This window comes from Motacilla alba, chromosome 26 (assembly GCF_015832195.1).
Source record: "Motacilla alba alba isolate MOTALB_02 chromosome 26, Motacilla_alba_V1.0_pri, whole genome shotgun sequence".
NCBI classification, from domain to species: Eukaryota; Metazoa; Chordata; class Aves; order Passeriformes; family Motacillidae; genus Motacilla; species Motacilla alba.
In genome coordinates this window covers 4,394,931-4,411,994 of record NC_052041.1, presented here as the reverse complement: position 1 = coordinate 4,411,994, position 17,064 = coordinate 4,394,931, and the positions used below count along the sequence as shown (strand labels likewise).

Sequence of the window (17,064 nt, the reverse complement as noted above, 5' to 3'; positions counted from 1 at the left end):
CAAAAAATAAGAAAACACAGCAGGCTGTCTTTTGTCTTTCAAGCACAAAATTTGAGCAGGAGGGACCTCAGCTCCCGTTTCCCATGCATGTTCTCCATCTCCATCCTGCTCAGGCTCTCCCCCCAAGCCATAAAGCAGCTGGGATGTGGGGAGAGCTCCCCCATGCCAACCTCTTCTCCTGGTATTTGCACGCTCTGTCAGCTCCCAGCCTTTTCCTCCGGCTGCTGATCCAGGTAACGTCTCTCCGAGTGCTGCAGGATTTCCTTGGAGAGACAGGCACTCTTTGGGCCCTGTAATTTCCCTGCCAAGGAGCTGAGCAATCCCGGCTCAGCTGCAAAGCTGCTCCGCTCCGTGTGGTGCTGTCAACACTTCCCCCTCGGTGACAACCTGGGGCTGTGGCAGAGTGGGCAGGTGTGCAAGACATCCCCCTGGCCCTGCGGCGAGGAGCAGCCGGCGCAGCCAGCAGATCCCGGCAGCTCCGGCAGATCCTGGGAGCTCCGGCAGATCCCAGCAGCTCCAGCAGATCCCGGGAGCTCCGGCAGATCCTGGGAGCTCCGGCAGATCCCGGGAGCTCCGGCAGATCCCGGGAGCTCCGGCAGATCCTGGCAGCTCCAGGCAGATCCCGGCAGCTCCGGCAGATCCTGGCAGCTCCGGCAGATCCTGGCAGCTCCAGGCAGATCCCGGCAGCTCCAGCAGATCCCTGCAGCTCCGTCAGTGCTCCCGTGGCTGTGCCCGGGGCGAGTCGTGCTCTGCCAGGGGCAACAGCAAAAACGCCGCTCTGATCTCCCTGCCCGGCAAACTGGAACCAGTCTGGGTTTTGGTCTGGTTTCTGGGCTCCCTGAGGGGTTGGACAGGAGTTATCCGGGATCTGTGTCCAGCTCTCCTCCTTTGCCTGCATGGGGCAGGTGCTTGACTGCAAAATTAGAGGCAAAGGAAAGGCTTTTCCCAAATTCCCGAGGGATGCGCGTGCACGGCACACCCCTCCCCACCCTGCAGTGTCCACTCGAGGCTGGCTGAGCAGCCAGGAAAGGGGGTTCAGGCACACAGAAATAATCCAGCTCTTTTATTTTTAATTTGTAAATCTCATTTGAAGTGGAATCCTGTTACTCCTGAGGGCCTTGTTGTGGCTGCTCATGGGTTTCCACAGCGATGCCGTGAACGTGCTGCTTCGTTTTGTCATAACTGGGTCAATTTAATTTTTTTTTTTCCTCTTTCTAATACAAGCCCTCAGTTTTCTCAGTGGAAGTCTGGAGCCTGCTGTGACACGGGCAGCCGGGTTATAATCTTATGGGAATCAGCACGGAGGAAATTTGGGGGTTGCCTGCTTGTTTCCTCTTTCCAGCAGGGCTGTTCCCTGCTGCCTGGCTGGGCTGGCTCCTCGCTCCAACATCCCCAGGAACAGCCAAACTGGCGTCCCAGCTCCCAGAAGAACCCCATCCTGGCAGTGTGTGTCCCTCAGCCAGCTGCAGAGCCCCATTCCTGCCTCCTGCCCCATTCCACGGCCCCAGCTCCTCTCGGTGGTGGCCGTGTGACCATGATTCATTCTTGCTGTGCCTGCTTTAAAGCCTTTTAGGGATTTGCTCCAGACCAAATGTGTCCATCCTCTCCCTGTGCCCTTCATCCTGTAATTGGATTCATTTCCTCCACCCAGCCCGGGCCGGGCTGCTCCCCATCCCTTTATGTAACAGCTCTGGCTCTGGCTGCGCCGCTCTGGGCTTGACCCACAGCCACTGACAGCAGTGCGGGGTTTGCTGCACACTGAACCCCACATTGGCCCTTTTTTGGGGCAATCTGCTCCCTTTGCCCTCTCTTGTGGCTCTCTCCAGGCTCTCTGTGGCTCGTGCTGCAGCTCCATCCCAGCACGATCCCTGCGAGCGCGTGCAGCTCCTGCTCCAGGGAGCCACAAACCCAACACCCCGTGCACGGGAGCACGGGCAGGGCTGCCTGGAGAAATGATGCATTTTCCAAGCCCTTTCATTAATATTTATTCTCCTTAATTCCCAATCTTTACTGTTTAGCCCTCTAAAGCCTTTGTGGCTGGGAGGCTTTCGCTGAGGTTGCTATTCCACGCCTAAGCAAAATATCCACAGATGAAACGGGCATTTTATCCAAAGTGAGCCCTGTGCTGGGATCAGGCCTGGCTGCACAGGCCCCGAGGCTCTGCAGATCTTTCTGCTGCTGTCACCGTTTTCCATTCTGATTTTCCCCACATCCCAGCTGGGATGGATGTGCTGCTGTTCCTCTCCCCAGTCTCTCCTGGGATCCCTCGCCCGGGAGCTCATTGACCTGCCACATGAGTCTCTTCTTCACCCCCAAGCCATCCAGCTCTGCGTCCTTGTTCCTCCCAGGATGAATTGGTGCCTTGAGAGCCAGAACCCTTCTCCTCTGTGGCAGATAAATGGCCACTGATTGCTGAGAGGTGCTGGGATGAGCATGGAGACTCCAGTGAGAGCACCAATAAATCCTGGGAATCTGGCATCATCCAGCCTTGGGAAATCTCCTGGCAGCTGGCACTGCTGAGCACAGCGATGCCGGACCCCTTCTGTCCCCCCTCTTCTTTCTTTCCCTCCTTTTATTCTCTCCCCAATTGTTTTCCCTTCTCTTCTTTCCCTCTCTTTTTCCCCCTCCTCTTCTTCCCCCCCCAATTCTTTTCCCTGCCCTTCTTTCCCTCCTCTTTTCTTTCTTTTCCTCCTCTTCTTCCTTCTGCTTGTTTTCCCTGCTCTTCTTTCCCTCTCTTTTTTCCCCTCCTTTTCTTTCCCCCAGTCATTTTTCCTGCCCTTCTTTCCCCTCCTTTCCATCCCTCCTTTTCTCCCCCCCAGTTGTTTTCCCTTCCCTTCTTTTCCCCCCTCTTCTTTCTCTCTCTCCTTTTCTCCCCCTCCAATTATTTTCCCTTCCCTTCTTTCCCTCCTTCCTTTTTTCCCCCTCCAATTGTTTTCCCTTCCCTTCTGTTCCCCTTCTTCTTTCTCTCCCTCCTTTTCTTTCCCTCCAATTATTTTCCCTTCCCTTCTTTCCCTCCTTCCTTTTCTTCCCCTCCAATTGTTCTCCCTTCCCTTCTTTCCCCTCCTCTTCTTTCTCTCCCTCCAATTCTTTCCCTCCAATTGTTCTCCCTTCCCTTCTTTTCCCCTTGTTCTTTCTCTCCCTCCTTTGCTCCCCCTCCAATTCTTTTCCCTGCCCTTCTTTCCCCTCCTCTTTTTCTCTCCCTCCTTTTCTTTCCCTCCAATTCTTTTCCCTGCCCTTCTTTCCTCTCCTCTTTTTCTCTCCCTCCTTTTCTCCTCCCCGGTTGTTTTCCCGGCCCCTTTTCCCCTGGATGTGCCCAGGAGCGGCCGCTGTCCGTGGTGAGCACGGGCAGATCCCGGAGCTCGGATCCCTCTCCCTCCTCCCCTTCCCCACCTGCCTGCAGCGAGCCCGGCCTGACCCGAGCCCTCCACCCGCACCGGGCTGGACTTTGCATCCCATGGAGGAGCAGGAATATCGTCCATCCTCCTCCTGCCGCTGGGATGGCCTGAGCAGCCACCCCAAAAAACATTTGGGGCTTTTTCTGGTGCCTTGGTGGTGGTGCTTGCAGAGCTCGACCTGATCCACTGGGGCTGGATACGGGAACAGGGCAGGGGAAGGAGGCAATGAAAGGTCAGAGGGTGCCTGGAGTGTGGAAAAGATGAATTCCTCCTCACCAAAGCAAATAAATATCCCCTGGGAGCAGGGCAGGGATCTCTTTGGCTGAAATCTGAGGGATTTCTCTGCCTCTGAGCTCAGCCCAGGGCCTGGCTGGGCTCTCCCATCACCTGCCTGGGGTCACAGCACCCCAAAAGGACAGTGGGGCGCCCAGGGATGTCACCCAGCCCCACAGGACAAACCAGTCACATCCCCTCCCTGGGTGTGAGGCTGCATTTTGTACCATTCCTAAAAATATTCCTGATCCCTCGAGTGAAAACCGGGTGGCTCGGATTTAAAAATCAAAATGGGAACAGCTGAGCTGCATCCCATCGTGTTTTCTCACCTCCTCTCCTCTCTCTTCACTCCTTCCACATCGGGGAGAGGGTGGCAAAGGAGTGACCAAAAATGTAGAGAAATGAGGCAATGAAACATTTTTCTCCTGTTTATTTCTTTCCTTACTTGAGAGGAGAGAAAGTTTTTATAAGACCAGACATATATTTTATTAGAAAAAGGGATTTAAAAAAATGTTTTGGTTTTTTTTTAAATCAGTGCCTGTCCCCTCCAGCCCTTGTAGAGAAGCCAAATCCAACCAGGCTCTGTCCAGAAAACCATTTCCCCTCTCTTTTATTCTTTCATGGAAAACTGAGGCAACAGGCAGAATTTCCCCAGTTTTGGGGTGCGCTGGTCACCTCAGAGCTGGTTTCCAGAGAGGTCTGGGTGTGCTGCTGGCACGGGCAGCTCCTTCTGCCCCTTGTTCCTTGGCACTGCCCCTGCTGCCAGGCCCAGTGGCCTGCACTCCACTGCCAGCTTCCTGGGAAATCCACTCCCAGTTATGCCAAACGTTGAACTTTCAGAACGAGCAGAACTGCACTGAAACCTGTCCTGCACATCACGTTTCTGTCGAGCCTCTAACCTCTGCTGCTGTGGGGTTTCACCCCCGGATTGGGGTGACCCCAAAAGATGGAAAAGTCCCTCCTCCAACCCGTGCCTTCGAAGAAAGACTCAGTAGTCTTCTGTTGTCTGTTCTCAAGGTAGTTTATTGTTGGTTATCTAAAAGATTCCTCTCCTGAGCTGCTGTGGCCCGTTCAGCAGGTCAAACAAAGGCACGCTGCCCTCCCAGGGGGCTGGGGCCATCTTTTATATCATATATTACGTACTACATGTTTATGCTTTTTCCCCAATGCCTATTATCTATATTGAATGGTGACTTTCTACTCTAAACCAATCTGTGAGTGCCAGCATCACCAAAGACATGGAGGTTAGGAAGGAGAAAGAAAGAGGACAGGGCACACCCAAATCCCTCCATCTTAGAACCCCTGACCCCCATGTACAAAACTTGGACCCCTTGGCTTAAAACCCCCCTGTACAGCACTCAAAAATCCTTCCTTTCACTCCATGACTACTTCTAATACAATACCTAAACTTGTGTGTGTGGCTTGTAATTCTTCATACAGAGTTAGTAACTTGCTCCACGGGCTAAGATCCAAACCCCACGTGTGTCTTTGGCTGCATGCCAGGGTCTCAGAGCCCCCTGCCAGCGGCTCTGGCCATCCAGGGCACCCAGAGGGATGTCCTGGGTTCCGACACGCTGCCACTCGGCACCGCAGCCCAAAGGGGAGGTTTGGGGGCTGCAGCTTGCAAACCGTGCCAGGGATGCAGCAGGATGGAATTCCGGAATTACAGCGCTGGCAGGGAGACCTCCAGCTGGGATTTTTTTATTTTCATTGATCCTTGTTTTGCAGCCAGGATGTGCCAAAAAGCTGCATTTATGGACCGGGCCAAGCCTGAGCCTGTTGCTCCCACCTGCCCTAGCACTTCCAGACTGGAGTCAGATCCTTTATTTTCAGCTCCACGATTCCTTCCTGTCAGAGCACTTTTGCATAATTAAGAGGTGAAGCTGGCAGGCTGCACGCAGTTAATACAGATATGATTAATTTTCATGCCTCTGTTTGATTTGGAAGGTTGTCCTTCCCCAGGCAGAAGGCTCCATCCCAGATGGATGGAAAGCTGCCAGCCAGACGTGTCTTGGAGGGACAGTGGGACAAGACACGGGGAAGTTTAGTGCTTTGGAAAAGTGACCTTACTTGGTAACTAATTTGTCACTTCCCAGCACCATCTGCTGACTCGTCAGCTGCATCCATCACAACCATGCAAAGAAAAGGACTGGAAAAGTCAATTAAAGTGAGAATCGGATGGGGTTTGTGCAAATTGTTTAGGGAAGGGAGGGGTCACCCCGCACTGTGTGGGTGACGTCCTTTCCATCACCCCCAGCCACACTCCCAGGGAGGTTTCCAGGGAGCAAAGCTGTGCTGGAGTCTCTGGGAGCTTTCCACTGCCCGGGGGGTGGGTGATAAGCTGGGGAGGATGCCCAGGGATCCGGGAAGCACCTGAGGGCTGGACACGAGGATTTTCAGGAGGGCTCTGTCCCAAATCGAGCGTTATTGACAGCTGTGACAGCAGCAGGTCCCTGGTGACACCTGGCGTGCCCGTGTCCTATTGACTGGCTTCGATGGGGCCAGGTGACAAATGGCATTCCCAGGTGACAAATGGCATTCCCAGGTGACAAATGCCATTCCTGGGCTGGGCAATGGCTGTTCCCGATATCCCTCCCCGGGCAGGCAGGAATGCTGCTGCTCCCTGCCCTCCCAGCCCATGGAGCCCGTGTGGATGCAGGAGGATTTCATGGCTTCCCAGCTCGTTTTTCCCTCCTGCTCCTCGCCTGGCTGCTCCCAGACTCCCTCAGGAGCAGCACGGGGATGTGCCTGGCCTGATCCCAAACCCTCTGGCATCAGCTCCTGGCTGATGGTCCCGGGAGAGCAACGGATGAGTTCTTGCACAATTCCCTCCCTCTCTCAGCACCTCGTTTGTCTGGAGAGGGATGACAGTGCAGGATTTGTGTTCCTGAGGAGGATCAATGTGCCAGGCTCTGTGAGGATGGGAGAAGGGGCCACTTGAAGACTCAAAGTGGCAATTTTGATATTGTTGTGATTTGCAATTACAGTAGAAATATCATTGACACAGGTGTGGGACATTCACAGCCTAAAGAACTCATTCTGCAGGCTCGGTGTCTGGAAACACCAGCCAGGAGAGAGGAATTTCTCTAAATTAGATATGGAGAAACTGAGGCAGCAGCTGATCTTTCTCAGCGGTGGGACCACCAGGGACAGCTGAAGAACATGGGGAGGGAGCAGAAGGGATCTGCCTGGAAACGAGAAACTCAGAAAACTCCAGGGCAGATAACATTCCCTGCCTGGGAAAGCCGTTTCCATGCAGGCCAGGCAGCTGGACAGGGTCACAGGTGGGTGACTGCAGCGCCTGGATGGGTTTATAAAGGGAGGAGAACCAGCAGGAGCACCAGGTGTGACAGGAGGGAGAAGAGCTGTGACCTCCAGTGTCCCGTGGCTGCACTCCCAGGTAGGTCTTGGCACCTCTTGGCCACAGCAGAGCCAGCTCGGAGGAGGAGGAGGGAACAAAATCGATGCTGAAACAAGCAGGAAGGTGCTTTTCCCTCATGCCCACCTCAGGAGCAGAAATTCCAGTAGCTCCTGCCTCCCATGGGCACCTGGCAGACACCGGGCACTGCCACAGCGCTGTGGGGAGCCCCGGTGCCCTCTGAGCTCGGGGAGCTGCTCTGAGCAGGCAGAAAATGACCCTCAGACAGGTCCTAGAGCCAGGAAGGGTTGGATTTTTTGGGAGACAGCTCAGTAGTGGAAGTCCTGTCCCGTCACTGTGCCAGCTGCCCCCACGCTGGCACTTGACTGGGTACTGGGGGGTGAGCAGAACTGCCCCAGCCCTGTCTGCCTGCAGTGCTGATGCTGAACTTGGGATCCTCCTGCTTTTTTCTTTTCCCTTTGGAGCTGGGAAGCAAATCCAGCAAGTGCTCTCTGCCTGGAGAGGTGCTGAGCTGGAGATGTCGGGGCTGGAACACAGGTCCTGCTGGCCAGGCAAGGGAGGGCTTCCAGCAGGGCTGTTCCTGAGTGGAGGGGTCTGCGTGGGTGTTTTTTCCCTGGGAGAAGAGGGAGAGAATCAATTCCCAAAGGGATTAGCCAAGAAGAGATGAAGGAAGGGACTGGGTGTATTTTCTTTGTATTCAGCAGTATTTTATTTATTTATATATTTACTGCAGTGATAGAACAAATGAAAAAGCACCGAAGATTGATGCTGCTGAGGCTGCATTGCAAGGGCAGAGCCTGAGAATTCCTGCCTGGATCCCTGCAGGAAACAGGGCTGGGACACCCTGGGATGTCCCAGGGCAGGAGGTGGCTCTGGTGGCCCAGCCTGGGTGGGCAGGGGGAGATGGCACCGGTGCAGTGCCCAGGGAAGGGAGAGGAGAGGATGTGAGTGACAGGTGCTATGGAAAGGGAATATTTATTAACTTCCACTGGCCTTTGGTTCAATACCAGCTGATATTTATGGGAAATCTAATTCAGGAGTCAAATCTAACTTAACAATGTCTTCTCAATAATGTCCAAACCAAGAGGTTGCTGAAACTAATTAAGGATCAGGCTCCAATCAGGTGGAGAAGTTAAGCTGTAGGACCAGACTTCATTAAGTCTGTCCAGAGAGAATATTTTAATATTTAAAGAGAACATTCAGTGTTTACATAAGTCCTTTCCTGACGTGAAGTCCCAGTTAGATCACTTCAGAGGTGGTTTTTAAAGCCCTTTATTCCAGGCTCAGACAGCTAGGCTGGAAAACGCCTTTCCCATTTCCCTTGGACTCAATGAGACTTCTTAAGAGATCCAGTCCACCCAGGAAGGTTTCCAGTGGTGAGGAAAATCAAAACAAAAATTTAAAAACCAGCTGTTGGAAGGATTTTCTCTTTGCAGCATCTCTGTTTGCCGTGCTGATGCTGGGATTGATGGGTTTGCTCTGGATGTGTTCAGGTCTTAAACCAACACAGCTGCAGGGCTGAGGCTCGAGAACTCGGGGAGGCTCGAGCAGTCCTGAAGGGCTGGGCTTGAAATCCCTGGAGACGTCGCTCAAGAACAAATCTGTTTACACAAACAGCTTTGAGAAGAGAATTGTCAGTCAAGGCACTTCTATTCTCAGTCAAGGCACTTCCAGTTGCTCCTGAGCTGAGAATAGAAGAGTAAACATCCCTCAGGTGGGCTGGGGCTGAGCTGGGCTGCAGCTGGTGCAGAGCCAAAGGCGTTTCTTGTCACACGTCCCTCTCCACTCCTGCCCTGGTGTCTCCTTTCCTGTGTTGTCCAGGCTCTCAGGATGGTTTCGAGGAAGGTGGTGGCCAGTTTGCTGCTGGTGTCCCTGCTGTCCGTGCTGGCTGAGCAGACCCAAGGCTTCATGCCCTTTTTCACCCAGAGTGACTTCCAGAAAATGCAGGTAACCCCTCTGGAAGGAATAAACCAGGAAAGGTTTCTCCCACCCTCATCCCCCACACCATCAACAGGAGACACTGATATCCTCCTCCCAAAACCCACGGCGCTGGGGGGAGGCAGAGGGAATTTTTACGGTGTAAGATAGAAAGGAAGAGCCTGGACCCCCCTGCCAAAGGTGTGCCACACCTGTGGGGGTGTCACCTGCAGTCCCTGCGGGTCCTTTCCCTTTCCTGGTGCTGGAATTCTTCCAGAGCAGCAGCAGCCTCCCATCAGCTCAGTGATGGCTCTTTTGTTGTAACAAATAATTAACCATCCCCCGGCTGGTTGTCACCTCTGGGACGTGCCGAGAGAACGTTTTTCCTTTTGAAGTGAAACAAATACCGTTGAAAGGTGTCAGGCAGGCTCAGAGACGGCAGCTTCTGAAACACAGCCCCAGCGAGCTTCCCCCGCACTGCCGAGCCCAGGGACACCGGGAGAAATCCCGTTCCCAACACCTACCCCTGGATAACAACTGCATTTTGTGGGGAGCAGAGGCGTTCTTCCAAGTTCTTGAGGAGGTGGGGACCCACATGGGCTGTCTGTACCCCACAGCCATCGTAGCTCCGTGTCTGCCAGGGATTGGGGGTTTTCTGGATGAACATAGGGGAAATCTGTCCCCCAAAGGCCGTCCCTGCTCCTCACATGCTGGACACTAAGCACGGCCTGTGCCACGTTTGATGTGTCCCGCTGTGTCTGTCATATTCCAACGCACCTCTGGATTTTTCCTGAAGGCAATTGAATAAATGGGGATGGGCTGACATTACAAACCTGCAGAAAGGCTGGGAAAACACGACCTCTGCACACGCAGGACCCTGCACACGCAGGGCTGGCTTCAATTTCCTTGCAGTGCTCCAGCACAGACCCAGGCCAGGTTCCGTGGGACAGCTGGGGAAGGTCCCAGTGCTGTCAGCTCCCAATGCTGTCACCTCCCGTGTCCTGCTGACAGGGTTCCCCCACCACACGTGGCTCCTGTTTACTGCAGACCTTCACACCCTGCCCCGTAACCTGACCTCGCCCCCAGCGCTGCTGGATTTCAGTCCCCAAAGGTCACTCAGGCCACAGCTGATGGGCCCTTCCCAGGAGGGTTCCACCATCCCGCTGGTTCTGTGCCCAGCACGTGCATTCCTGGCTGTTGGGACAGCACAGAGTGGGTTTGTTGCTGATCCCAGCATCACCACCTGCCCCCTCTGCTCTCTGCCCCGAAGCTGCAGGAAAAGGAGAGGAACAAGGCAGGGCAGAAGAAATCCCTGAGCTCGCTGCAGCAGCTGGAGGAGGAAGGTTTCTCTGAGCAATCTGGTGTGGATGTCAACGCAGCCAAGGGCCTCCAGGTATGTGGAGCCATTTGACTCTGAGAAGCCCATGAGGACACGCAGGGGACAAGGAGTCCAAGAGATGTCCTCTGCCAGCCTGCCTGCTTACATAAGGGAGCACTTTTAGCTCCACCCCAAATTATCTTGGTCGTTCAGCAGCCAGGTCACCCCTGAGACCCAAGAGCTTCTCCCTGAGGAAGATGGAACAGCTCGAGGTCTCTTTGCCAGGCGGTGAAGCCCAGCCAGGTGCAAGGCAGGAACTCCCAGTTCTGCTTCAGCTCCTGCTCGGTGTCACCTCTGACCCCACAGTTCTCTGCACTGGAGAGGCCTTACTTAAAAACTTGGGCTCAAAGTCTGTACCCAGAGCAGAAAATGGGCAATTTTAGGGATTGAAGTGCCAGGCTAAGCCCTCAAAGGCAGACTTACCTGGTGAGCCAAGTCTGCAAATTGTACTTTGCCATTTGAGCACAGGGAACTTTTTTTCCTGTGTGGGCAGCCACTCCTGCAGGGAGCTCGGCCATGCTCTGCCAGCAAAAAGAGGGTGCAGGTCCCTCCAAACAGGGACAGACCCAGTGGGACAGACAGCAGGACCAACCAGGCTGGAATTTGGCCAAGGCACAGCTTCATGTGCAACTCCTCCCGCACTGGCGATGCACCAGCAGTCAGTAACAGGATTTAAACAGCAAAATGCCCAGTTCAAAGTGTGAAATCCCCAGCACATCCTCACGGCTGGCCAGCACCAGAACAGAGCTCTTTGCTTCAGGCACAGCTGGCTCCAAGTCCAGCAGGCTGGAGCAGGACCACAGCTCGTCCTCAGCTGTTGCTAGGGGCAGGAGCTCTGCAGGCTCAGGCTGCAAGGGTCGATGTGCCACACAGTGGAGGATTAGAAGGTTCAGAAATTATTTTCTTTGCATCCCTGCTGCCAGGAGGTGCCTTTATCTGGATTTCTGAGCCAGCCCACGGGTTATGCAACAGCACTCTGAACAACTCGAGAGTGTGCTGCCTTCAAAATGTTGCTTTTCCCCATATGAGGCTCATCCTCTTCCCTCCAAATCCTAAACCCTCGACTAACTCGGTCCAAGTGGGGTCAAAGCACCCCAACCTCCCTCCCTCTGCTCCCCTCACCTTTTTGTTCTGACTTCTCTGGTTTCCTCCACAGCAAGCCCTTCCTGTCAGAGCTTGGCTCACCCCAAGGCAGCTGGAAAAATACCAAGATGTCCTGGAGAAACTGCTGGCAGAGCTGTTACAGGACACCCCAGATGGTACTGTCAGAGGGTTGATTTCTGCCTTGGGAATTCTGCCTTTCCTTCTTCTCACCAGCTCATCAGCACGGAGATATTTATATTCCCCAGAAGGGTTTTTGTGTCATGTTTGCTCACTTTGTGGAGCCCTCAGATCCCAACCGCTCCCGTGTGCACCCTTCTGGGAAGGTTATTCGCTCGTAAGGTGCTGCCCAGAGCTGATATTGACTGGAAGCAGCAGCACAACCCTTCCCAGCAGCCCCGTTTGCCACTTCCCTGCTCCTCCTCCTCCCAAAAAGTCCTCAGTCTCCAGGGAACAATTTCCAGCAGAGCTTATAACAGCAACTGTACCTGCGAGGCAGCTCAGCATGTGCAGCCGGCTTGGAACACCTCGCTGCCTGCACGGGGGCTTAACACTGACACTTAATTACACTGCAATTTGCTGCAAATCCTCCTTTTCCTTTGGGAAATCGTGTGTGGGAATTGCAGCAGCAAACATCCAGGGGCAGGCTGTTGTGCAGCTCTTCCTGCCTGCAGGTTGAGGGGTGGTGGGATGGGGCTGTCCCTGAGCCTTTGCCTTTTCTGGGGTGTTTAAGCCCAGGAAAGGGGGTCTGGCTCTCCCTGTGGGATTGCTCTGCTCTGTCTGTGCTGATCCCAGTTTGCCTTTGAGCTTTCAGCTGAGGAGGAGGAAACAACACATAAAGCTGTGGAAAGACCGAATGCCAGATTTAAGGACACTTGTGCTTTTCTCTCTTTTCTATTTAGCTGACTGATATCTGCAGGATCAGAAGAGAAAGCGCTGGAGCTGCTCAAGCTGAAAGACTCCACTTATGTAAACGAAATTTGTGAGAGAGATTAACAAAATCTGAGGTGAGATAATAAATGTGCAGCATAATTAAAAGGAGGATTTGTGTCTTCTGTCCTGCAAGCCTTTCAGACAGATGGGGAGTGCCCAGTGTGGGAAAGAAGAGAGAGGAAAGGCTGCAGGTTCTGGAGAACATCCCTGTTTTCCTGAGCACTGCTCTGAGAGTCCTGTGAGGAGCTGAGGGAGCTGGGAAAGGGGCTCAGTCTGGAGAAAAGGGGGGATTTCTGGCTCTGCACAACTCCCTGCCAGGAGGGGCAGCCAGGGGAGATTTGGGATCTTATCCCAGGGAATAGGGACAGGAGGAGAGGGAACGGCCTCAGGCTGGGCTGGGGAGGCTCAGGTTGGCGATCAGCAGGAATTTCCTCATGGAAAGGGCTGGAAGGGGCTGCCCAGGGGGGTTTGGAGTGCTCATCCCTGGAGGTGTCACCTGGATGTGGCACTCAGTACCCAGAGTGGGCACAGGTTGGACTCGATGATCCCAGAGGAATTTTCCAACCTCAAGGATTCTGGGATTCTGTGAAAGTGTGTGTCAGAGCCCGAGGAATCAATCTTTGAGGAGTATTAAGTCTTAGCCCTCCCTTCTGGCAATGAGGGAAACCGAGGCAAACCTTTACCGGATCTCCTGGCCAAACTGGTGACACAAGAGGGAGACCTGGGTGTCCCTAACTCGGTTCCCTGCTCCGGGAGGGTGCTCTGGCACATTCCCACACTGCTGGGGAATGCAGGAGCCCTGATGGGCAGCCCCTCCCTGGACCTAACCCCTGCGATCAGCCTGGTGCTGTACATCCAGCAGCACAGTGAGGAGCAGCTGTGCCAGCTGTGTGAGGGACCTGCACTCTGCCCTTTCTCTTGCCTCTGAAACACACCCCAAGGTGAAATCCTAATTCCACTTGAACATCCTGCTCTCCATTTCCATACCTTTGGCTTATCTGAGAGCTACTCCTCTCTGCTGGCAGCAGGAAATCCAACATATGTAAAGTACGGATGGATGAGATCAATGGTATGTACGTGAATATATCCAATTCCAATCCAATTTTATCCTCCCAGCCTAACAGGAGTTCTGTTCTCGTTGAGCTCATTCCAAGAGCTCTGTTTGTGCTGGAACAACACCCCTCGGAGCACTCTGCCACAAGCAGCCCTGGGGAGAGGAGAGAGCTCCCAATGGGTAATGGAACAGGCAGCGTGCAGTGGATTACAGCTCTAATGTTTGATCCAAAGGCACGCTCCTTGTCCAGGGACTGATCAGCTCCCAGTGACGCTGAGGCAGTGGGAGCTGTGGAAGCTCTGTAATGACTCTGAGTGGGAGGGAGATGGGAAATAACACATTCCATTAGGCTGGGAGCGAGAGCAGTCTGGGCTGCAGGAGCTCCATCTGCAGAGGGGTGATATCCATGGAGGAGCTGGCATGGGGCTCGCAGGAGGAGCTGTGCCACATTTACACCAGCGTGCAGCAAGGTCAGAGTCTTGTCACTTCAGAGGGCACCTCTTGCCTTTTTACTTCAGAGACACCCAAACCTTTACTCCGGGTTTGGTTTTGCCACATGGAAACAAAGGAGAAACCCCCTTGAAGGGTAAACTGCCCCCAAACCCCCTCCATAAGCTCCGCTGTGGGTCAGAGCTGTCCCTCCAGGGTGCCCTTTTCCCAGCTCCTTCACTCCCATCATTTTTCAGGCTAACGCCTCCCCTGTGCCATCCAGGAAGGAAAGTTTTCCAGCGATGGAAAGAAAGAAAGTGAACATGAGCCTCTTGGATTTGCTTCCTGGACCATTTCCCACTGGGGTGATGGTGGGGCTGACGCTGTGGAAAATTCCAGAGGGAGATCCTCCAGGAGGGCTCTGTTCTTACCCTCAGACCCAGACAAGCTGCATCAGCAAGGGCGAGCTTTGACCCTGGCCATGGATTCTGCCAGTGGCTTGTCCCAGTTGTCCCAGTTACAAATGAGCTCAGGATGTAATGGCTGGTTGTGACAGAGACCACAGGAACCCCTGTCCTGTCCTGCAGCACCAACTGTGGTGTCCAAACAGGCACCAAAGTACACCTTCAGCTTTTGGGAGTAAATTCCATCCACCCTCAGGGGCCTGAGCAGGAGAAGCAGAAAGGTTTCCACTGGAAAGAGATGGAGGGACCCCAACCAGCCCCCTCCAGGCTGTCAGGGCTCTGGCTCTGGGTAAGAAGGAAGTGTTCTCCAGGTTTCAGGACAGATCTCCATTTTCCCCTGCCCTGGAAGGTGCTTTGGCAGCCAGCAGCACCCAGGTCACACCTGCAGACAGGCAGGAAGAATCTGCTGCCCCCGGAAACCAAACAAGAATTTCATGGTGGGATGAGCAGCCCAACAGTTGGGGGAAAGAGGAGGGATGGGAATGGAGTCACCTCTGACTTCATAAGGAACTGAGCAGGCCCAGGACAAGCAGGCAGATGAGGGCTCTTGGGTCACACCTGTGCTGTGGCTGTGAGTGACAGGGTGACAAAAGGGCACAGTCAGCTCCCGAGAAAGCCCTGACACTTCCCTGGGTGCCGTGTGCAGGGCTGTCACCCAAAAGCCACGGATAAGGAGGTGGGTGGGGACGCGGGGTTTCAGCAGCCCATCAGTCAGCGGTGGAAGGGTTCGGCTGCGGGGTTTGGGGTGCAGCCGTTCCCTTTTCCAGCACGGATCCATTCCCAGGGCTCTGCTCACACCAGCCCTGTCCCCGGGCTGCCAGAACCGGAGCAGCCGGCACGGCGCGTCTGCTCCTCTGGCATCGGAGCCGCTGCCAGCAGCTCTGAGGCAGCTTCTGGGCTCGCAGGGAAGGTGGAGGCTGTCCCTCCGTGCTGTCCCAGCTTCCCACAGCCAGCTCCGGCTGCTTCCAGCCAAGAAACGCTTTTTGCCGAGCCCATCTGCAGCCTCGGCACTGCTTGGTGCTCCCAGAGCTACGAGGATGATAAAGGGGCTGCAAAAATAGAAAATCCACTGTCAAATTCAGCATTGGTGCTGTGGGCAGGGGATGCGAACAAAGACTGCCCGTGGGGATATAGGGTCTGACACGTCTGTTCCTGCTGCCTTCTCTGTGGGGGCCAAATGCCTTCCAGGCATTCCCTCCAGGGAGGAAGGGAAAGGGGTCGTGGATTTCTCTCCACGAAGAACAGGCACCTGAATCCTGCTGAGCTTTGGTGCTGCCAACCTCCTTCTGAGGAGAAATCACAGCTTTTCCCCCACCCTCCAGTTGTCCAACACCAATCTTCCCCTCCAAAGATTGTGCAGTGAGGCTGCTGGGCCTGGGGTAATTCCCATGATGGGCAGAATCACAAGTTGAAAGGATAAGTTTGGGCTTTTGTTGCTGTTTTCTCCAGAAAAAGGTGAGTTCATGTAATTCCCAGGTTTGCACCAGCTCAGCCAGCGCGCAGCTGCATGCCCAGGCAGAGCTTCTGCAAAGTGAGAGCTGTGAGCAAACAGGATCCGTGTGATAGGAGCAAATTGGAATTTTTTATTTACATTAGACCCCTCTCCACATCATGAGCTGGCAGATGAGCACTGAGGAAGCTCAGCTTAGCACGTTCACACTTCCCAGCACAGCTGAGTTTGCTCTTTTAATGGGCTCCCTGGCCTCTGCTGAGGATGGATTTGCTGTTGCCAAACCTGACGAACAAATCTCAGCATCTTGTTGCCGCTTTCTTGGATAAATTGGGAAGGGTGAGGTGGGCTTTGGGGACCAGCTAAGGAAGAGAGTTCCTGAAAGAAGGATTAGGGACAGGACAAGATGCTCATGGCAGCGCCAGGGGAGGGTCAGGTTGGACATTAGGAGGAATTTCTCCATGGAAAGGGTTGTTAGCATTGCAAGGGGCTGCTCGGAGAGGTTTGGAGGTGTCCGAGGAAGTCTGAACATGGCACTCAGGTGAGGATTGGTTGCAGCTTGGACTCGATGGTGTTGCAGGGATTTCCCAGCCTCACCGACTCTGGGATCCTGGGATTTCTGTCGGGAAGGCACAGCTCAGCTCTTTCAGCTTCGTGCTCCTCTGGAGCCTCCCTCTCCCCACAGGTGCCATTCCGGAGGGACCACGGCGTGTCCCCCACCCCAGTGTCACATATCCATCACCAAACCCATGGCACGCAGCACCTTCAGCACCGCTGCTCCATTACCTTTAATTAAATTCCGACATGACGCCACCGTATTTCAGCCGCTTTCATCGCTTTCTTTAGCGGCGGCAGCAGGAAAAAGCAATTACTGTTCATCACAGCTGTGCCAAAATAAATTTACAAGTCAACGCTTGAGTTTGCTGGTTTAGGTGTGGAGGGACCCCCCCTTCCCAGGAAATATTTCATGGATCTGGATCCTGATCCTGCCTGAGGTTCTGGCAGAGCTCAGCAACTGGGCAGTGATGATGGAAACGCGTGTGGGGGTGGCAGGTGGCTGGAAAGGGACATTTTTTGGGAGAATGGCCCTAAAAATGTCAGAACATCAGGGTGAGTGACGCGGGAGCTGCTCCAGGAGCAGCCCCACACAGGGATGGGGAACAACCCATCATCGACACCGCCTCGTGGCACAGATGAGGCAGCTTTCGCCTTTTGCTTTCCCCATTTCTCCCGCTCTTCCCCGGTGCTGAGGGATCAGCGCGGAGCGGGACCTGCTCCCTCAGGACACGGA

At 54.2% G+C, this 17,064-nt stretch overlaps 1 protein-coding gene across 1 annotated transcript; it reads left to right on the top strand.

Annotated features, from left to right (window-relative positions):
- The first annotated feature begins 8,877 nt into the window (after window positions 1-8,877).
- LOC119711946 (promotilin-like) lies at window positions 8,878-12,479 on the top strand. Its single transcript, XM_038162689.1, has 4 exons — window positions 8,878-8,994; window positions 10,235-10,357; window positions 11,499-11,601; window positions 12,346-12,479. Exons 1-4 carry the CDS (start codon window positions 8,878-8,880, stop codon window positions 12,351-12,353), a joined length of 351 nt encoding a protein of 116 aa, XP_038018617.1. The 3' UTR covers window positions 12,354-12,479.
- The last annotated feature ends 4,585 nt before the right edge of the window (window positions 12,480-17,064 follow it).